The sequence below is a fragment of the Pogona vitticeps genome, chromosome 3 (assembly GCF_051106095.1).
Source record: "Pogona vitticeps strain Pit_001003342236 chromosome 3, PviZW2.1, whole genome shotgun sequence".
NCBI classification, from domain to species: domain Eukaryota; kingdom Metazoa; phylum Chordata; class Lepidosauria; order Squamata; family Agamidae; genus Pogona; species Pogona vitticeps.
The window spans coordinates 24,281,340-24,304,945 of NC_135785.1; the positions used below are offsets into that span (position 1 = coordinate 24,281,340).

At 38.8% G+C, this 23,606-nt stretch overlaps 1 protein-coding gene across 3 annotated transcripts in view; it reads right to left on the reverse strand.

Moving 5' to 3' along the window:
- Positions 1-13,925: 13,925 nt before the first annotated feature.
- RSRC1 (arginine and serine rich coiled-coil 1) overlaps positions 13,926-23,606 on the reverse strand; it is a 293,774-nt gene continuing 284,093 nt past the window's right edge. For all 3 annotated transcript variants that reach the window (XM_020791821.3, XM_020791819.3, XM_078389054.1), the window contains 3 exons: positions 23,454-23,560; positions 22,326-22,472; positions 13,926-18,662 (listed from right to left, as the gene is read on the reverse strand). In XM_020791821.3, coding sequence (XP_020647480.1) covers positions 18,570-18,662; positions 22,326-22,472; positions 23,454-23,560 — 347 coding nt within the window. In that variant the 3' untranslated portion in view covers positions 13,926-18,569. The remainder of the gene's footprint in view (positions 18,663-22,325; positions 22,473-23,453; positions 23,561-23,606) is intronic.

Sequence of the window (23,606 nt, forward strand, 5' to 3'; positions counted from 1 at the left end):
AGTGGCCCCACCTCTCAACCATATCAGCACAAAACATGAACAATGCATGACTTATTTAACATAATAAGGGTGAACATCACACATGGCCAGATGTAGAGCTAGTCTCACTTGTTTAAAGCAAGTTTCACAATGGGGTCTGCAGACTAGATCAGAATTGCAAGTTTCAGATTTCCCCTTTAGTGGTTTAGATTAGAATGTTTCTTCTGCTCTTGTTGGGCTAAGGGTTGCTAGTCATTCAGGTTCCCTTAGAACAGTGATGGCGAACCTATGGCACGCGTGCCACAGGTGGCACGCAAAGCCCTTTCTTCTGGCACACGATGAGTTAGTAGCCGACTCACCCACCCTTGTGGATAGAAACCTTTTGAAGTGGCTGCAGCCGGGATTCCCCCTTTCTCTTCCTGTTCTGCATCTGTCGCCATGATTCTTCCCCCTTTCTCTTCCTGTTCTGGTCCGTCGCCATGATTCTCCCTGCAACTGCCACTTCCGGTTCCGGTCTTCTGGATGGCACAACAGCTGCTGGTTTCTCTCTCCCCCTCATTTTGGGCACATGAACCCAAAAAGGTTTGCTGTCACTGCCTTAGGACCGTGGGGGTGGAGGGAGTGCTGAATGACTGGCAACCCTTTATCTGTCAAGAATGGGTGCGGGGGGGGGGGGAAACATTCTTATGTAACAACCTAGCTCTGTGGCAGACACGCTGATGAAGACCCGTGACAAGTAAAAGCTAGATTATCTTTGTAAATTTTTTAGTGTTCTCACCCATTCTTGCCTATGTGTAGGATTTAAGTTAGGGCTTGATCAGATTGGCAATTTTCCTGCTGTTTGGTCTCTTGTGGGGATGGGTGAGATAGGACCACACACAGAGGCACATATATGCACAGAGAGGCAGGATTGACTCAAGACATTTTTCTGTCAGAAAATGAGAAGGTTGGATTCCCATTTTTCTGATGGGATGGCCTTATATAAATATTATCAAAAGTTTATCCTTTTTTTAACCAAAATAAAGTGCAATGTACTAGAAACATCTATTGTGCAAACTCTTAAATTAATGGAAAGTGTTACGCTGTGATATTTACAGCAAATTCCATGCATCTTAAATATCATGTGTTCAAGCAATTGATAATGACTTGCTGATTTTTGTTGTTGTTGTTTAGTCGTTAAGTCGTGTCTGACTCTTCATGACCCCATGGACAGAGCACGCCAGGCCCTCCCGTCTTCCACTGCCTCCCAGAGTTTGGTCAAATTCAGGTGACACTGCCCAACCATCTCATCCTCTGTTGTTCTCTTATCCTCTTGCCTTCACTCTTTCCCAACATCAGAGTCTTTTCCAGGGAGATTTCTCTTCTCAAGAGTTGATCAAAGTACATAGCTACCTATTTATCCACCCATTTTACAGTATATTCTGATCTTTTTACAAGGAAACCTTGGGCTGCATATGTAAATTTTCTAAGAAAATCTTATTCAACCAAGTGATTTGGAAGACATTCTAACCTACCTCACAACATTATGAGGATGCAACGAGGAGGTATTCAGTTTGCAGAAAAGGACAAAATTTAAATGATATAACTACATTTAATGTATGAGCACTGGAAATAGGACCATATGACACAATGTGCCTCACACCAGGGAATCAATCCTCTACTTTTAATAACACCTAGTTAGAAATATAGCTTTTTTAAAAAAATGAGCCAAATATTGGTCCATCAAGTTCAATGTTGTCACCTCAGGCTGTTCATGGTTCCAGGCAAGATGCTTTCTTAGGTCTACCTGAAAATCAGAAGTATACTTACATACTCTCCCATCCAGCTATCAAACTTGCCTATTGCTGCTTAGCAGCCAAAAATCAGATATGCTCAGGATGGTGTAGCGAGTACATGGATATCTGAATTACAGTTCATGTCAGATAAATATGAGTGAGCATTTTTAGATGGATTTAACATTTGCCTTCAAACATAGATTCAGAAAACCATAATGTCTAATTGCACATAGGAAAGATCCAGTTTAAAAGAATGAAGATAGTTACATTCAGAATAGATCACCAACAGTAGTGAAGGAGGAAGTGCTAGCAAGACCGAGACACATAGAATAGATCTTATCAGGCTGCAGCTTTTATTCAAATAGATTTTAACAATTGAGGCAGTAGGTCAAGAAAATCAGCTTTCTATAAAAAACACACAATATTGTAATCTCTTCTGTAAATGGAAACATCACATGCATGATAAGACATCTAAAGGCTACTTTTAACACTGCTTTAAATGTTGAGAACTGGTAGAATTATGCCAAATTAAAATGTAAGCTCGGTCTCTGGTAGAAAATACAATGAGGAAAAGGATAAAGCTCCAAGTCTTAAGGTATCTATTCTGATTGGAGTCCTGAGCCCACCTCGCAAATGATGTGTGGTCCAAATTATTGTTGTGTTCTCAGGTCACTTCAGACTTTAGATTTCAGTGACCCTGTGACTTATAGTGACTTATGATCTCCAAAATGTCCTAGCATTAACAGCCCTCCTCAAGTCTTGCAAATGAAAAGCCATAGCTTCTTTCATTGTCGATCCATCTCATACTCTTTTCTTCCTCTTTTCCTACTGCCTTCAGTAAAGCACAGAGTGCTGTCCTCTGAAGATGCCGGCCACAGAGACTGGCAAAACGTTAGGAAGAACAACCTTCAGAACACGGCCAAAGAGCCCGAAAACCCCACAACAACCATTAGATCCCGGCCGTGAAAGCCTTTGCGAATACTTTTGCTATAGTGTTTCCCAAAATCAAAATCGATTGCAAAATGGATTGCAGCCGCCTAGAGTGGCCTTATAGGCCAAATGGGCGGGGTATAAATAAAATAAAATAAAATAAATAAATAAATAAATAAATAAAGTGTTGATTGCATGCACCTCTCTTTTAGCTTCAAAAGGAGCAATAGGATCAGGATTCCACTATACCTCACTATTCTTAGATCTTTTGGTGACACCTCAAGGTGATTAGTGTTTGTGCTTATCTTGTTTGCTGTTATTTACATAAACAGTAATACTGCAATTAACAAAGCGAGAAGACTAGCACAACATCTGCTCAGCTGAGAGGCTGAGCTTCCATTGTTGACCATGTAGCAAATGGCAGGTTACGTTCTGTTTTGAAAATTAATAGTGGAATGCATTCATCCACAAGTTTTGCACAGCTGGGCTTACTTTTTGCACCAACTTTCCATTATTCTATCAATTCATTATTCAACATCTTCCAGTATTTTTAACCAATACCAGTATATTGCCTTCAGTACATGGCAATTTATTTCATATCACTTGCAGTAGTATAATTAGGACTAATTGAGGCATGTAGAACCTATGGGTATTTGACTTCTGGAGTGTATGATCTCATGGAATATTTTCTCCTTCTTGACTGTATCATTTTTGCAGTCCCTCACATGGAGTTAGATGAATAAATAATGTATACTAGATTCATTTGTAGTCAGTATACAAAGGCACTTGTCATAAATTAGGCTAGAACATGCAGGGCAGCTTATTTTGGATGTTCATTACAGAAGAACAAAATCTCTCTTTCCTATCATTAACAGAATAGCAATGTGAGGCATTTGGCTTGCTGTGCAAAGTGATTATTTATTAATTTTTAAAGATATATTTAGTTTCATTAAATATAAACATCTTATTTGTCCTACCTTGCAACATTATTGAATATATGCATACATTAAGAAGTAGAGACAAAGCAAAATAACAAAATATGGAGAGAAAATAATATTTAAACAAAGATGTTTGTAATTCAGGGACAAATAATCTGAGTATTGATTGATAGCAACTAGAGCCAGCCCTAGGTTGCGTAGAGAAGTAACTGCCTCAGCCAGCTGACTTTAGCTCTCAGGAAAGGGCAGCACATTGTTTTTTTGTTTTGTTTTTAATTTGGTAAGAGAGGCACTTGTGGGATTTGGTCTCCCATCTCAAAATACCTTGGTCAGCTTTGGGTGCATGCTGGAGGGGTGACATTTGCTCTTCTGAATCAGGCAGCAAAATGTCTCAGTTGAGCCTTGAGAGATACGCCTTAGCCTCTTCATGAAGTCTTAGTGTCAGTGAATCTTCATGCATGATACGCTTTTGCATCTCCTGATTTCTTATTGGAGCATGTGTGTGATAACTGCATGTTTTCTAGGCCGTTTGATTGAATGTAACCTCTGTGAGAAAATCCATGAAATCTTTAGAAAGAGCTCACAATTGTATATAGAATGGATAGATGGGCAGGTAGGCAGGTTCTGTTCATCCTGAAATCCCTTTTCAGAAGGTGCAACACCTTCCCCAATTCATTCAAGACTCTGGAAGTGACTGATGGATAAATAATGAGGGGCTTCAGAACCAGTTCTTTTGGATGTTAGAGAGGACCTCATTTTGGATATTAGAAAGGAGCTCATTATGAGTGGCATTAACATGCTAATGTTAGTAGCCCATTTCTATGAGTGATGTCTCTAATTACTCCAGTCTTTTTACAATTGTTGTCTGACTGAGCTAGACTTCTTTACTACAGATAAAAAGAGTTTGGGGAAAAATCATCTTGTAGCTACAGGACTGTCAGTCTAGAGGGCATTCCAATGAGATTAATGATGTTGCTAGTAATGTATGAAAACTTGGGGTATAAATGATATTGCAGAATCTGCAGGAAACTGCCAATGGTATTCATTCAGATTAAATATCTTTAATTAAAATTGTTTCTATTCTTGAACTAATGAGTTCTGCAGTTTCCCTTAGGAATTAATTTACATTGGTAGTTCTAATTCATTTCAAAGATATGGCTATTTAAATCCAATTCTGAACTGGCAGTCTTATTGAGTGTAATTATCATGAACAAGAACTCTTGTTACATTATTGATACATTGTTGGTATTTATTATATTAATTAGGATTATCCAAATGTTTTGTTTTTTCACCCAAATGAATGGAACAATGCACAAAGAACTTCCTTCATGCACACTTTCCTTAAATTAACAAGACTTACTATAGTAAATAATAGTCCCAAATGTGATGTGTGCAAAATAGATTCTAGATGAATAGGATATGCATCTAGAAACTATTTTGTAGATTCTATTTTGTAGAATCAACTATGTAGTTGCATATCCAGCTATCCTTTAAATTTATATCCCAGGCTTTCTCCAAAGCTACATATGTGGATTTTCCTGTGAAATCTTGTCTCGGAAGACCATCTACTCATGTTATACCCAAAGAAAAAACAGACCCCTCAAAAACTGTGTCACATATATATCACCTTGACATTGTATCTCAAAGATACAATTATGTGTTAATTCAAATATGTGCTGATACCTGTTCTGGAACATCTTTGACCAGTCTAAAAAAAAGAAGTATTTTAACAATCTAATATTACAGGTCTCCAGGAAACATGGTCCCTAAAGGACATCTCACTCATTGACTGTACAATCTAGGTGGTCCTAACATTTCTTTAGATGTGGGACTGAAAGTGGAAGCGCATCTAATGAACCAACTGGATTTTCGGGTCATGACAGTTTCAGGGTCGAATTGAGCTCACGTTATGGGAAACATTTCCACGCCATCTTGGAAACCAAATTACCATTCTGAAAATAGCTGGGAGCATTTAGAAGACCTCCTTGCAGTAGACATTTACCATCCTGGGGCCATTTGATCATAATGGATGGTTTTAATGTCCAAATAGGCCCTAGATAGGATTTTTTTTCTTTTTTTGGAACAAATTATTCATCTTCTCTTGCAAGCCTCTATCAAGTCCTCCATACAGAGCACGCTACCATAGTCTCTCGAGACTGAAGGATGCCTATGATGATACAGTGGTGCCCCGCATAGCGATGTTAATCCATTCCGGATTAATTGTCGCTTTCCGGAAACATCGCTAAACGGAACTAAAAACCCCATAGGAATGCATGAAACTTTGTTTAATGCATTCCTGTGGGGCCCAAACTCACCGTTCAGCGAAGATCCTCCATAGCGCTGCCATTTTCGCTGCCTCGGTAAGCGAGGGCAGTGCGCGAAAATGCGTGCGGTGGCCATTTTGGGTACCCGGTGGCCATTTTGGAACCGCCAATCAGCTGTTCTAAAAACATTGCTTACGATCATCACAATGTGATGTTTGCCCATTCAGAACATCGCAATGCGATTGCATTAGCGATCCCCAAAAATAGATCACTATGCGGATTCGTCGTTAAACGGTATGCGAGGCACCACTGTATTAGTGAAACCCAGATATTCAGAGGACCAGGCAACTAACATTGAGTGAAAGCAGTTCAATCATAGAGTTCTTGAAATAGCTCTGGCTCTCCTAGATGGTTCCTCATTGAATGGCCTAATAAGGAAGTATATTCTTATTAATCATGTTGATGCTAGTGCTATGGACTACATGGTAGTTAACTCAGTGCTGCCTAAGGTGAACTTGGTCTTTAAAGTGGACTTCTACAGAAACTGTGTTCACCAGCAAATTGCACTTCAGGTGGACTATTCTAGGAAGATTCAGTTGACGCAAGGCATCCAGACAATCTTGACTTTTTAAAGCAGCACATTTAATAGCCAAATGTAAATTGAAATATTTGGGTTGTCTACTGCCCTCTAATCAGTTATCACAATGACAGGTATTTTGCTGAACTCAAGAGATATTGAGGAGGCACTCCTCTGTGCCTCCCAGATAAGCCAGTGTTTGCCAAAATAAACTTTGCATAGTAGCCTTTTTTATGTTTCAAGAAGAGCACCTGAGAAAATGTGGATCAGGGAATTTTAACCCCTGATATGACAATGAATGTAGATACAGTAAATAGGGAAATATAAAGTTAGCACCACATTCTCAAATTTCATGAAGTAGTCTGATACTATATAATTATTTAGTATTATTTATAAACTCTATAAGAAAGAAGTACAAGTATTCTCGGACAGAGCTAGAAGTTTTTCTTACACACAATGCTAGGATGAAACTGTGTATTAATGAGAGAGAGAGAGAGAGGGGGCGGGAGGGAGGGAGAGAGAGAGAGGGTGGGAGGGAGGGAGAGAGAGAGAGAGAGAGAGAGAGGCAATACTAAAACTTCCTTCTATATGTAAAAAGTTCCAGAGTTTAGGAGCAGCCCTCTCTTGAGCCCTCCCCAAACAAGCCTCTGAAAGTGATGATGCAATGAGAAAGTCTTTTTCAGCAGATCTCAAAGTCAATTCTATAGGAGAATACAGTCTTTCAGACAAGAATTGTTTATGGATTTATAAGTCATAACCAGCCCTTTGAATTGTGCTTAGAAACAGACTGGTCACCAGTGAAGCTGTTGTAGAAAAAAACTATATATATTTTTTATAAGTGGCCCTGATCAGCAGTCTGGGTACACTGTTTTGGACCAAACACTTTTCAAATGCAACCCCACATGTAGATCTGTTTCAGTAATCCAGTCAAGATGTTATGGTGACTGTCATGGTAGTCAAGCCAGACATATCAGGAACTGGCACAATTGTATGCTGATGTTTTTGCTTCATACAGTCATACTAGGATGTACAGACCTTTGAGAGTCTTGGGCTTTGATTATTAGTGTAATTCCTTAAAAAACCCAGCCAAAGAGGACACAATACAAGATTGCTAGATACTTTCAACAGGCAACATGTTACAAGACAGCCAAAAGAGTGGAATGGGAAGGTGGTGGTGGGGAACTGAATTCATGTCAAAGTGATGATGTCTGCATGGTGTCAGTCTTGAGTTGATGTGAGGCAAGAAAGGTTTGCAAACAAGCTAATAAGACTGTAACAGGTGATGTGATATTGATTTGTGTGAGTAACCAATAGGAACAAGAAGAATGGAAAATTTGGTAAATCTGGTTCTCTATATTTTTAAAATTAATTTTAAAGGGAATTGTAAATCTAGAACTGTCTCCATCCTGAGTGAAGCATTTGGACTCCTTAATCAGTGGAAAACAGAAAGACTAGGCACCATGTGTATTAACAGAGGCTGAGGTAATTTTAGATGCTGGACTAATTTAAAAATAAATCAATAGAAGGCCAATTTGATAGATTTACCTAAGCCAATGTAATTCTCCAAATGTCTACTCTATAAATGACACTATGAGTTTATTTCATTGTCACATCATTCTAATTTATGTTTTCTTTTTCCAACCATAAATTTAGTGGATTTAGTAATTAGATTTAAATAGGAACATGGCAGATCTGCAATACAATGTGCTTTTAAGGGCTAAAAATAAATATGCTGAACACTGGGTTGCTGGATGCCATCTTCTGGTGTAAGACAGAATAAACACTCTAAACAACATTTATATCATTGTCAGAAATATCTGTATTTTAACCCTAGGCAAGAGATAGGAGTTTCAAATCCAGATCTTCTGAATCCTAGTCCATTACTCTATCCACTACACCACACCAGGTATATATTTGGAAAAGACAGGACTTGAATAGTCAGCATTTTCCAAGAAAACATCCAATGCTGCATCCTCTCGGTTCCAACATATCCACCCAGACACTGAACTCTGGATGAGTTCTGTGGTATATTTGTTCAACACCTCTTTCCCCAAAGGCATGGGACTGTAGACCCTTATAAAACTACCCAGATAATTAGAAGCTACAGCTGTGAATCACAAAATATCCCTCCTCTCTACCATCAATCCTCTATCCCCCCTCTGTACCATCAATCTCTTTTCTTCATGTACAGAGCTTGGGAAAACACGTTAATTTTTGCAGATGTACAGTCTACATCACCCTTAATCCAAATTGCTAACAAATCAAGGGTAGTATTCAGATTTCAGCCAGTTGGAAGGATGCCACTTCAATTTGCAAATCTTCTAAATTTTTCTGGATGTTTGTTGTTGTTGTTTAGTCGTTAAGTCATGTCCAGCTCTTCATGACCCCATGGACCAAAGCACACCAGGCCCTCCTGTCTTCCACTGCCTCCCAGAGTTGGGTCAAATTCATGTTGATAGCTTCGGTGACACTGTCCAGCCATCTTGTCCTCTGTCGCCCCTTTCTCCTCTTGCTTTCACACTTTCCTAACATCAGCATCTTTTCCAGGGAATCTTCTCTTCTCATGAGATGGCCAAAGTATTGGAGCCTCAGCTTCAGGATCGGTCCTTCCAGTGAGTATTCAGGGTTTATTTCCTTCAAAATGGATAGGTTTGTTCTCTTTGCAGTCCAGGGGACTCTCAAGAGCCTCCTCCAGCACCACAACTCCAAAGCATCAATTCTTCGGCTGTCAGCCTTCTTTGTGGTCCAGCTCTCACTTCCATACATCGCTACTGGAAAAACCGCAGTTTTGACTATACCTAGCTCACTGAGCTGTCCAGCTGGGGAAGTATGTTTATTCAGTCAGAAATATGTCCTACGGAGTGCAGTGTGACTAAATTTCTGTGTAAATAAACATGCATAGGATATACTGTAAGATAGTAACAAAGAAGTCTGTACTTCATTTAACAGGACACTAGTGCAAGTGTAGGACTGAATAATTTGTTAAAAGGGTGATTCAAGGTTCATAAAGGAAAGTTTGGGAAGCATGAGGGTTTCTTAAAAGTCTAAAAGGAGACATAATGTGAAAAGCTTGGGAACCTTTCCTCTAGATATTGGTATCTAACAGACTCTAAAAGACAATGAAGAAACCCTTTAAATGGCACATGCAAACAACCTAAAACCAAGTACATTTCTCAGGATTTCACATGCCACACATTAAGCATGGATAACAACATTTTAAAAATCTCCATTAGTACACCTGCCATTCATCATTGTTGCATAAGCAGGAGCTACATTGGGACTAACTATAGATAGATCTATCATTGATTTCTACAGGCTGTTGACACAATTCCACTTACAAGTCACTTGCAGACCCACTTCCTCCCATCACACATGAATTAGAGGATCATCAATAATTTACCAGTAAATAAATAATGCTTATGTACTGCAGTCACGGCAACAAACATCTTTCATATTGTGTCAGAGGTCAGTAGCCTGTGATGTACCTCTCAGAAAATATTAATAAGGTTGCAAATCTATAAAGCAAGTTGTTGTATTGGAACACTGCTGCTGTTCTTTGAATAGGTAGTCATCTACAATCTGTACAAACATCATTTTTAAATTCATGGAGAACAAAGACTTATATGCTCATTTCATGTCACTAATCACACAAAATAATTTTCAAAACATAGTGGTGTAAGACAATTCAGACAATTATAAAACAATTCCAGGTGTGTATTCTCGAAGGTGTTTTCAAACTTTTTCCATTGTAACAGTCAATTCACATTGGCATATTGATGCAGTAAGAATGAAAGTCATATCCAGTGTAGTATAGTGGATGGAATGATGGACTAGGTGGGTTCAAATCTCTGGAGGGCTGGGTTCAAATCTCTGTTCAACCATGGAAACTCACAGGGGGTTTGCAACCACTCCTTAAATATACTTACCTTGAAAGCCCTGTAAGTAGTCCGAACTTGACGGCACATAAGATTGAAAGTAGGCAGTTTCAAGCATGGATCATTCCAGAAATTCCCTAAGATACATCTCCTTTAGTTTGCTATTTACTGTTATTTTTTTTTAATCTCCCAGACTTTATCCCTCCCCAAATCCTTGCCCCATTCTAGTACTACCCTCAGTGCTCTCAAAAAGTAGGTTTAGTGTAATGGCCATGAAATTCTATATTTTAACACTGACTGTCAAGGCAAGATGGAGTAGAAGATTAAAGGAAGCAGAGAACACCAACTAGGCAAAGCTTTTGCTGTTTTTGTTTTTTTTGTTTTGGCGGGGGGGGGAAGGGCGTGCTTCCTAATATATGAGCAACAGCATTCAGGAATTCTTTCTCTCCCCATTGTTAACCCAAAGCATTTACTTTTACTTTTGGTTAGGGATGCTAGTGGCATCCTGCCCGCCTAACTCAAGAGGAGGCAGTTAAGCATGCTGTTGCTTCTCCAAGCCAAAGAAAATAACCCTTCTCCCCATTTGGATATTCTGAGTGTCTTTGGATGCAGGATCCTTTAAACCCCACACACTTTGAAGGAAAACAGGGTTTAAAAGGCAGAACAAAACCTTACAAGACGGTACAAAGAGCTTTACTTCACAAGGAATTCAGATGGATGTCTATCTTATGAGTACATAACTGTATAGCCCTCTTCCAGGGATTTAACAAACGTTCTCAGCACACACCCTTTGCTTATATGTTTTGGCCTAAACTTCTTTTTAATTATATGGTGGCTCTTCTATGACAGAGGCAATTTTATTCTGGAGATTATGAGAAGACAATAGTCACTGGAAAAGGGGAAGGCAGTAGGAAAATAAAAAGTCCTAATGCAAACTAGATTAATTCAAAGGAAGCCATGGATTTCAGTTTGCAAGTTCTCAGCAGAAATAGTAATAATAGGACCTTTTGTAGGGCATTAATTCATAGCATCACTGTCAGATGGAAATGACTTGATGTCACATAACAGCAAAACTGTAGTCACTGCATGGTTCTTTGGTGATGGTTTCCATTTATATTCTGCAGAAAAACAAATTGTGGTGATGGGTTTTCTTCTTTTTGGCAATCTTTTTTATTACAGCCATTGTTTACTGATATTCCAGCTCTAACTCAGTCTTTCACCATTTGAAAGCTTGAAGCCTTGTGGCCTTTTAGTCAAACAGATAATGTATAAATTTGTTATGAGATTACAACTGTGTTTTACATCAATGAAAAACTTGTAGAGGCTTATTCACGATTGAGTGTGGGCATGTACATCTAGAAGAAGACAGCATGAATCAGCAAAAGAAGCCAGAAGAGAGTGAGAAAGGATTCAATATGTAGGCAGGGAGAAGCCAAAAGCAATTGTAACAGCAGAAGCAGCAGCCAAGGACAGAATACAGCCAAAAGCTGGAGTTGTTTGTGAAAGTCTGCAAGAAAGGAGAGGACTTCTGAGAAATACTCTAAGAATGAGTAGTGGCTAGACTTGATGCATTGACTTGAAGCAACAGTGGATGCTGGGCTACAGTGAAGAGGGAAGGAGAAGACTTGAGAATCCTTGTGCATATCAGAGTACACAGGATCACTAATAGAAATAAGGCAGCTATTAAATGCTTAGAATTAGTCAGTTATCCAATGTGGAAGCTTAAAGGAGAATTGCCTAGTGGATGTCCTCTCCGTCTGAAGCTAAATTGGGGCCTCTCTGGATGATTCCTTGAGGACAGGGGAGGGAAGGCTGAGGGGGCCCCACATGGGGAAGCCTGTCCTTCCTGAGCTTCTTAGGCTTAGTTTTTTTCTTGGGGCCTGGGTCGTGTGCTCGAGATCTTTGCGAAGAGGGCAATTTGTGCTTACCAGACAACTTTGCTTTCTCAACAGTGTCCTTAGCTGGTAGCACAGACGTAGATTCAGAGGTAGACTGGCCCGCTGGAAGCCTATAGGCTGAGAGAGCAGGAGATCTAGCAGCCTCCGAAGAAGCAGTAGGAGGATTGATGGCTGTTTGCCAAAGGTAAGACTGAAGTCTTTGGAGCCTCTGCTTAAGTGCCGGCTTGGTTAGGTTTTTAAAAGCAGGGCACGAATGGGTTGGATGTTCCTCACCTAGGCAAAAAAGGCACTGGCTATGAACGTTGGAAAGTGCAATTTTATTCGCACAAGTAGTACAACGTTTGAAAGGAGACGGTGAGGCCATAAGCAAAAGACTAGTGGGGGGGGGAAGGGGAAGGGGAAAAAGAAGGGAATAAAAACCACAGGAAGCCGATTAGGCAAACAGAAGACACAGAGGATCACTAAATAGGCAATTAAAGTAAAGATAAGCAAACAAAAAGCTCAAAAGAGCGTAGAAAAATTGCCAGAAGGCAAAAAGCGAAGTGCTCAATCTTTCCTGAGAACCGTTCAGCTCGGCGGAAAAAAGGAACTGGGGAAGATGGTGGGTGGGAGGAGCATATACCTCGTGGAGGATCACACCATTAAATTGTTACTTTTAGCTCTAGAATCTTCCGAGAGAGTCAGCACAGGCGCAGACAATACCCATATGTGTGCATTCACAGAGGCCACGAAAAAGAACTGCCATGTTAAATGGCAGGGCATAGTCAATAGCTGCTTTAAAAGACTTTCAGAAGGTACTTAAAACAGCAGCCCACGAACTGAAGCAGCATATCAATGAAAGAAGAAAGGATACATTAACTATGAAAAGAAAACAGCACCAATTTGTAGCAGAAAATGCTTTATTGTATATTTACTGACACATTATTTCTTGTTAGAGAACACTTTGTTTCTCAATTAGAGGCCCATATCTGCTCACTGCACTCTCTGACTTGCCATTGCACAAGCCTGAGATTGCCCTAATCTAGCAAATGGGATTTATGCTTGTGCCAATCAATCCTGGATAACTCCCTGTATAAGAGCCTGAAAAGGTTTTCTATCATTCTGTTAGGTGTGGTGTCCAGAACTGGACACAGTACTCAAGATGAGATTTAACCAGTGCCATATGGAGAGGAACTAGCATTTCATGTGATTTGGAAACTATACTTCTGTTAATACAGCCTAAGATAGCATTTTCCTTTTTTTTTTTTTGCAGTGACATAACACTGTTGGTTCATATTCAGCTTGTGATCTACAACAATTCTAAGATCCTTCTTGTATATACTATTACTGAGAAGAGTATCTGCCATCTTGTAACTGTGTGCTTGCCCCCCCCACCAGGTGTAGAACTCTGTGTAACGATCACTCTCCCTAAAGAGATGTGGATCGTGGGTCACGGAGTCACCATGGGTGCAAAACTACCATCTTTATTGCCTGAGGTAGGTCATTTAGGCCTCAGGAGTGCATAGTACAAGTCCCATGGACAAGCCTGATTCTAAAAGTAACCTTTCCTTACTTTCAAAGCAATAAACCATTGACTGTGTTTCCTTAGAATGCATAACAGCCTTACCAGGTAGGACCAATTTTCAGTAGCAACTTTGTGACCTTCTCAAATCCACACTAGATTCAGATGAAAGTCCTTCAAAAGACCAGTTTTCCTTTGAAGAATTATTTGATTTTATTAAGAAGATAAAGTACAGTAGTTTTGTTAGAACATAGTTGTAGCTTTAAGGCATAAGCAATTTGCATATCCATCTACTACAATGATTAAATAAATCTGCTATTTCTAAGTAAAATAAAAACAACTAAGTCTGTGCTAAGTAATCATCTTTGCTCTGGCTACATGTTTGCATCTAGAAGCTGGGTTAATTCTCCTCCCTCTTCTTCTTAAAAAAGGAAATCTCTCTTTCTCACATTCCACAACATTCCCCACAAGTGAAATTACTTTCACATACATGAACAACCATTTTTCTAAATGCTTTTGGACCATCCTCCTTATTCCAAGGTGTAAACCAATTAAGTCCAAATGGGTGTAAGTAGTATAAGGGTCCCTTATACTACTGGTGTAACACAGTTTACCGCCCATTTCACATGAGAAGATTCCAAACCAGGTGGCTTATCTTTTTCCCAAATATAGCGGTATGTTGTTTTGTCTCTTCTCTGAGTGATCTTGCATCCTTATCTCCGTGCCAGGCAAAGCAACCCTGCACAACAGTCTCATGAGAACATTCCATTGCTTTTAAATTCATCTTTACAGGAGCTAACAAACTCCATCTTTGTATAACTACAATTCCCAGTTTCCTTCAATTTCCTTACACTCTGCACTTATCCCTGTGAAATTGCATTCTGTTGTTTCCAGCCTGGTGCTCGAGACAAACAAGATCTTCTTGAGCTTTGTTTCTGTCTTCCAGGGTATTAGTTATTCCACCCAATTTTGTGTCATCTGCAGATCTGATAAGCATTCATTGCACCTATTCAGAAAAATGCTCTCTCTGATCTAGAAGGCATTATGTAGCTATCAAATGTAGTGCCAATTTTGAAATGAGAGAATGGCTTTATAGTACTGCATGAAAAATATAGCACTTCTGAATATCTCTGGGGCTGTTTGGAGCCTCAGGATGCATACTTTGCATATTTTTGATATAAAATATTATTTCTCTTTTTGTCAGCATTCTCAATACTCTGTCAAAATAGCAATTCTATGATGCTATTCTTTCCTGCTAGAATTAAGAGGCCATCTCTGTATCGTATGAAAGCTGCAACGGCTAATCTTGCTCCAACTGTATGATCCAAATGTATCCAATGCATACCACGAAATAAAAAAGGAACTTTTTAATTAGTGACAATCTGCTGTTGCTAATGATGTCACTTCTGCTACATCAATGGAACTCTGCAGGAGGCCATCAACTACTTTACTGCTATGTAGTGCAGGAGAAAAATTTCTAGAGAGAAAAGGAAAGAAACACATCTTTCTCTGTCTTGAAGGCTTTACAAATGGCACTGGGTGTTTGCGAATGGTATACTTGGTTGTCAAACTGGAACCTAACATTGATAAAGGAGGGAGATGCAATATATAAAAAGCTGTACCTTGGGCCACAAGATCTTTTTAATTCTGGGTAGATGAGATACATAGGTAGCTAGGTAAATACACTGAAGTTCATAGATGGCAAAGCAGCAGGTCAGATTGTACCACATGGTTGTCTTATGGCACTTGTCTGGGAAAATCACCATGATTCAGGAGACACAAATTAGTAGAATAGCAAAACATATCTCTGGGATCAACCTTTACATATGTATCTCTTTCTTAGTATATGTGGAGCAGGGATGGATGGAGTAGATTGACTTAGGGTTTTGGAATGAGATGGACACAGACCTGCTTGTATAAGAAGAAGAACAGTAAGCTAAAGCTAACTAGGAGGTACATTTGATTTTTATGAGCAATATAAAACATCAATCATTAGAATGCTGCCCCTGTTCTTAATAGATGATATATTTAGTGAAAGGATTGGGATTCTAGCATTGAATTTTGGGATTTAGTTCTTATAGTTACTTTACATAATATATGATACTTTCGGATCCATTGGGAAGGAGTGGAAATACACATACAGTGGTGCCTCGCTTTACGACTGCCCCGTTTAACGACAAAATCGCATTACGACGAAGTTTTTGCGATCGCTTTTGCGATCGGAAAATGATGTTTCCTATGGGGGAATTTCACTTTGCGATGATCGGTTCCCTGCTTCGGGAACCGATTCTTCGCAAAACGATGATTTTCCAACAGCTGATCGACGGTTTCAAAATGGCTGCCGGGTAAACAAAATGGCCCCCCGCTGTTTTCTGGGACAGTTTCCTTGCATTACAGGCACCGAAAATGGCTGCCCTATGGAGGATCTTCACTGGACAGTGAGTTTCAAGCCCTTTGGAATGCATTAAACAGGTTTTAATACGTTTCAATGGTTTTTTTTTCACATTACGACGTTTTCATTCTACAGCAATTTCGCTGGAACAAATTAACGTCGTAATGCGAGGCACCACTGTATTCCCCTTTCCAGATTTAACTTCACTAATTACAATGCAGAAGAGCAGAGCATGTGAAAAGTATCTCTGTCTCTACATATGTATTCATCTTGATTATTGATAAAACAAACTGTGAAACAAACTTGCACACCACATAACACATACAATTATATACTTGTAATAGTTAAAGTAGTCTCAGTAGTATAATATTTAATGCAGATCGGACTACTTATGATTCAGCTGGTTATATTACTGGATAAAGCAATTTGTCTCCTACTCCTTCATCTGAGAATCTTCTCTCGTACAAATGAGAAATGCTTTCAAGGAAGAAACAAAGTTTGGTTGGCAATGTTATGCTTCAAGGATTAATGTGCCTTGTATCTACAAATGTAAGAGAGAAGATACAGATATGATCTAATGACCCAGTGTTGGCAGGGAAGATTAGGAGTGCATAATATGAGCCCCATGAGCATGTATACTTGCTATACTAAATGCCTTAAGCTTATTGATTTGTTTGCTATGCCCACCTATAGCAAGTGCGTATCTTAAAACCTAGCCAGCGTTGTTTAATGGAGAATCAGGTTCATTTTTTTTACTTCAGTGAAAGTAAATCATCAATCATGAGCTTTTTGGATGTCTCCTGGAATACTGTACCAGTTTGTCAGCATCTATTAGCAGCAAATACAGTGGTGCCTCGCAGAACGGGCGCCTCGTAGAGCGATGAATTCTCTCTACGAGGCCGTTTTTGCAATCGCAAATGCGATCGCAAAACGGTGCCCGTATAGGCGGGAAATTGCCTATACTTTCCTTTCGGCTAAGACTTTGTATATTCACCTGTACTCTTGAATCACATCCTCAAAACCCTACCATCACACTTTTAATAGGAATTCCTAACATGATAGCTTCCAAATACTCCCACAAAAAATTAGTAGTCAGAAAAACTAGAATTATTAATATCTTTGTAAAGGAGGGATTATGACTTGACTCTTAAAGCTATGTACCCACCTAAGCCCTGAATATATGACATATTATAGTACAGAAAATAGACTATGTGAACATGATCTCTTTTGTGCATAGTTTATCACAATGCACTATTGTCTTTTATAGGCACAAAAGAATACATTATAAGAGAAAGTGGGGAAACTTAGCATCTATTTGTGTACATGCAGTCTCTGGAATGATGCTGGGGATGTGACTGTTGAAAGGAACAACCAAAATGAACTTGGTCATGTGTGGAATACTCCACATATCCCTCAGCCAGCATACCTCTTGGAAACACTAAAAGATAAGTGCCACAAAATATGAACAACATTTGTATATACCACTGTGAATTCTTCTTTTTGTGGTTGTTGAAAGGTTCTTAAATATGACTGGTCCTAAACATATTTGAGTATAACTGAAATGTAAGATTAAAAATTGCATCACACATAATATTTTTATGTTTTTAAAAAGCTGAGTTCTTTACTAGGTCACAGTCTTTTGCATTACGCTATTTTTCTCATGTAGTTTAGTGATGTTGAGTGTTTTTCCTCTGTAATTGCTGGATTCAAATTCTTGCCAAGGAATTCTATGGCCACATGTTGCTGGTGATATATTCAAGTTTACTAGACTGAGCACCAATGAGGAAAGTACCACAAGCTCCAGTAGTATATCTTATTTTTACAGTACTGAGGTACTTAATACCTTGTAACTGTATACTCATATCTACAGATTAGACATGGGTTAAAAATGAACACAGTTGTATAATATTGGAAGAAGGGCTATAGAAGAAGACACTTTTATATTCTTTCATCGTCTATATTCTGTATTCATAGTAATTTCTTAGGCAACAAAGTATATGATTACATTTTAATAATAACAGTATCAAAGACAGGAAAAACTTAGACTTGCTTCCTTCTGTTGAGAGAGTTATAAAGAAACTGTGTTACAGTTGTTAACCCTAGGAAAATGGGTTGAAAAAACAAGCTTTACAAGTTCTTTCTAATAAGTCAGAATTCCATTGAGGAGTACAGCAAGATATCTTAGATATACTTCAAGAGATTGTTCCTCCATTTTTTCCCTCCAACATACCTTCATTTTGTCTATGAAGCCACATCAGGCAATTCAAATAACACAGTCATGTCATTAGAATGCTGAATTAAACCAATTCTGGTCTCAAACAGAGGGCAGGTTAAAATGTTCCTTTTCTCACAGACCGAATTAATGTGGGCACACATCCAATTTTACTACTGGAATTTGACAGCATCAAAGAACTAAAATTCTGCAGGCTGTTTAATCTATTTAAGCTACAGGACTGCCCATTAGCCTTTCTTGTCGAAGAGCAATCAACCTCCGGAACCATCTTTCTTCTGCTTCTTCCTTGTCAACAAACAGCTATAAGAGAAGAAGAAGAAAAAAATACAGTTTACTTAAATATCATAACATGGCAGGAATTCATGAACACTGGAAAAACCTTGTTGAACTCATTGTCAGAAACTTTAAGCAACCAGTAGTAAAACAGGAATGGTACACTCAAATGAGTAACATAAAATTCAGATTTTATCTCCCTGCAGCCCCCATGGTTGTTTTAACATTTGTCAAATGTTGTTGTCATCTGTATCAGAACTTAGGTGAGGAATTGTGTCCTAGAACATTTATATGTGTATGTCCCAAAGCATATACCAAATTTCTTTTCTATAACTTTAAGTAACCACATCTGGTAGCCACACACTTGGGCAGACTTCAACCGCAGCACCAATATTTGCAAATTAATCAAATTTCTGAATTCTTCATGCACTTTCTTAGATTCCTCAAATACCCTTGCTGTGTCAAGGCTAAATGAAGGACAATATCAGCCCATATGAGCCTCACTGGATTTTAAGATTTTCTGGAGAGGCCCTCAATTCAACCACCCTCACAGGCTGTTAGGTGAGGATATGACAGGGAAGCTTTTCAATGGCGGTTCCCAGGCTATAAAATGTTCTCCCCCAGGAGGTCAGGCTGACCATCTCCCTCCTGTCCTTCCACTGAAAAGCAAAGACCTTCATTTTCAGGCAGGCATTCAATTGATTTGGACAATTACGTGGTACTATGCTGTGTTCTATATACATTTTTGTCCTATTAATCTGAGATATATACGTTGTCTTTTTAAACAGCAATTTTAATATTGTTTTTACTAGTTTTAGTGTTTTATTTCATTGTCCATCCATTTTGAGAAAGGTGGAACATTAGTTAATGAAATGATAGACAGATGGATGGATGGATGAACGTATAGACAGACGGATGGACAGACAGACAGATAGAGTATTTTTCCATGTATAAGATGATACATTTGTCTAAAATATTTAGATTAAAAATTGAGGGTTGTCTTATACATGGAAGGAGGGGGGAGGGATCAAAACACTTTGATGATTCCTGGTTTCCCCCTCCACTTTCTTTCCCCCTCCACTTTCTTGCACTTTTCCTTGCAAAAAAGTGTAAGGGGAGAAAAATACGGTACGTAGGTAGGTAGACAGACAGACAGACAAAAGATTGCTTAGCAAGGGACACCTTGTAGGCCCCTTCCAACTTCACTTTTATATGATTCTATGATACTGACACTTGCAGAGGCCTGCTGGATACCACACAGGAAAAGACCCTCTTCTGTATTCTCGAAGGCTTTCATGGCTTGGATCCGATGGTTGTTGCAGGTTTTTTGGGCTGTTTGGCCATGTTCTGGAAATAGCCTGAAAAACCTACAACAATCACTCTCTCCTGTGTTGATATTTATTGGAAGTATTTAAACTGTTTTTAGATGGAGGTGATTTTAATGATTTTACAGTTATACCTGTTTTTATCTGCTACTGTTGTTTTTCGTATGATTTGTGTCACCTACCATGAATTCTATCGTGGAAAGGCAGGGTAGGAATATAAAGTCCAAGCCTAATTGTAACAGACATCTTGGATCATTTTAGATTATCAAGTAATTTAGATTACATAGCTTCACAGAAGAAAAGTGTTCCTGGCCATAATTCTATTGGATTTGTGCAGTGTAACCCCAACATTGTATAACTGGTGTGAGCAATCATTTTAGTTGCCTGTCATTTGCTCAGACATACCCAGGTCATGCACTCAAGTTGCACACTTGGTTATGTGCCTTGGTATGCAACAGCTTGCCAGATAACTATGAAAATCACTCAGATAAGCTCCTTTATGCATGCACTATTTTCTCAGTAGGATTCTGGACTCTGTATGAATCAAAGGGATCTATATTATGGTCTATACAATAAGCAGGAACTGTTCAATCCAAATGAAGTATAGCAAGCCTTAATTAATGGCCACTATTTATGAGAAATCAATAAAATAAAGGTTCTATTACTGGGCTAAAATCTACCTTTCTGAGCACTGTTCTGTTGTGAAACAAATCAGATGTAGGCAAATGTCTCTTTGCTCCACCATGGTTACTTCATCAAAATGTACCACTATGCCATTGGTACATAATTAAGGATGATGCCTCTGGTTCTACTGGTACCATGGATCTTAAGACATACTTACTTTAAAGAAAAAAAATCAGGCTAAAATATACTTGAACTTCTACAGCATACAGTTTGAACCCTGACACTCATACCTTTTAGAGTTGCACTTTTTAACTCTCTATATCAGTGGTCCCCAACCTTGGGCCTCCAGATGTTCTTAGACTTCAACTCCCAGAAATCCTGGCCAGCAGAGGTGGTGGTGAAGGCTTCTGGGAGTTCCAGTCCAGGAACATCTGGAGGCCCAAGGTTGGGGACCACTGCTCTATATCACCATTAGAATAGTGTCCTTATTTCTGGATTTATATACTGACTTTCAATACAAATAAATGATCATATGACTTATATTACAGCACACACACATAATTAAAATATATCAAAAACACAAATCAAAACCGAAACTGAATGGTAAAAACAGCAGCATCAGTCTAAATCAAGAAAGCATAAAAAGCCTTAAGGGGGAAAAAAGAAGCTTATTTCAGGGAATACATCCCAAAATTTCAGCCTCATCACCAAAAAGGTATTGTCCTTTACACCTTACTGCAGTTTTTGATAGTGACATGCTAGAGTACAGGAACTCTGAAGCAGATTCTTATGTAAGATGGCAGTTCCTGAGTATATTCCACTCTCAGGTTGTTTAAAAGGTTAAATACACTATAATCTGAGCCTGGAAGTGAAGAGATGATCAGTGTAATTGGTACATGAATTATATGAAGCAATCTCACAGTTCCAGTTAAATTCTGGAAGCTGCATTTTAGTCCAGTTGTAGTTTCTAAATTGTCTTTAAAAGCAGCTTTGTGTAGACACTTGCAAATACCACGAGAGCTGGAATCAGCTAGAGCAAACCCAGGTCCGATTTCTCTAACAAAAGCTAAACAAGTGGATAACAAATACTCCTTTGTTCTGGCAATTTTATCCATTCATTAATTATAGTGTACACAGTTTTTTACGTATTGCACCCATAAAGCCTAGGGGGATTCTCTGTATTATACTTCACAAAATAGTAACAACAAAGCATAAATATGGCTAAAGTGTAGAATGACAAGCCTGATTTCTGGATACCAAACAAACATCCTGTTTCAAACTCCTTAGCATTCCAGAAGCAGTTTGCCATGTGCCACGGTAGCTGGGAGCAAGGCACTATGTAGTTGCACGGTTCTCTGGCATATGGCAAGAGTCTCTGTCTTAGTGCAAAAGAGAACTAATTTTCTAAGATCTTTTCTAAGATCTGCCAGAAAATCATAGAAAGCAAAACTGCACCCCTATGTCTTTTCCTCTCTCATGTAACCCTCCCCACCAATTAAATTAAAAAATGGCTTTGAAAACAATCAAACCCTCCAATAATCCTAAGCCTTGATATATCAAATCAACTCTATATTTACACAGAGATGCTCAATGTATGAGTTGTATTTTTGCAAAAGCTAGTTTTTGGACTTTTCTTTTTCCTCTGTTGAAAGCACTAGTTATGCAGCTCACCCAAGCTATTTTCTTTCCAAAAATATGAATTTTATTAGTGAAAGGACTTGATAATAAACATTCCACTTACATTGGGATGTGCAAGCGAGTTCTCATCTTGGTATTTGATTGTAGTAGGAATAATTCCAGTTACTGTTTCTTTTTCAGTAATGATTTGACCAATATCCCCCACTTCTAGGGTTGCAGGTTCACTCTTGACTTCAGCAGATTCTGTTGCCTAATATAGGGAGGAAGATCAGAATAAGATTTACAAAATAGGCTTTACAGGTAAACTGATTCTGGTCTGAATAGTTTTTAGACACTGTTCACTTGTGAGAGTATACTGGTCATCCAGGAAATGTGCTCAGCAAAAAGAATTCCTAGTATTAAAGAATTCTACTTAAACTGACCCACTATACCAGGCTGGTCAACATGATATCCTGTAGCCTTCTGGGTCCCCCAGCATCACAAGATTTTTAATTTTTTTTAATTGGCTTCAAAATTCCCCTTCTGTTCTGCTATCTTTCAGGAATCTCCAGCATCCCTGCTCCCCATTTTGCTAATTCCCCCCAAAACCCTTTTTGTCACTGACTAGAATGTGCAAAGGGGCTTTTTCAGTACCCCCAACAATTTTTGTAAGAAAACATTTTGAGGGATGAGGTCAGAGCAGCAGCCCTCTAAGGTCCATCTACCCTGCTTTCCTAACTGGTTAACAGTTGCAAATCATGCAAGAAAGGAACCAAGAAAGGACTAGGTTTTCTTGGAGCCTGGAACGATAGATTGGGCAGAGAAGTCCCAAGTGTCTGAACTTGCTGATGGAAGCATTTTCTCTGGTTTTGACTTAAGATTCTATTTATATTTGTGGTCTTCAATATCCTAAAGCAAGGTTGGCAAGGAGCGTTCCTCCAGGTATACTTAGACTTCAACTTGTAACATTCTTTACTATTAGCTATGCTGGCTAGGGCCGATGAAAGACAACATCTGGAGGAGTGTACTTTTCCACCTCTTTATTACATCTGCCACAATTATGTATATATTTATGTAAACAGAAAATAAAAAGTTGAGAGCAAGCTTTTTCATGAATCCACAAACCAATATCTATTTGCATCAGGGAATGTTTTGATACAGCAAAAACTGTCAAACATAAATTGCATTAATATATTAATTTTGCACCAGCTCACAAGAGGCTCCATGCAAAGAAAGAAGATCGAAAACTTACCTTTTTGACTTCTTTGCTTGATCTGAATGTTTGTGGAACAAAGGAGTCACTTTCAATTGCTTCAATTTCTCGTACTCGTTTCACTTGCTCTACAAGGCTAGTTTGGTCTACGGAAAATGGTATAATGTCAGTATGATTTAGCATTAAGATTAA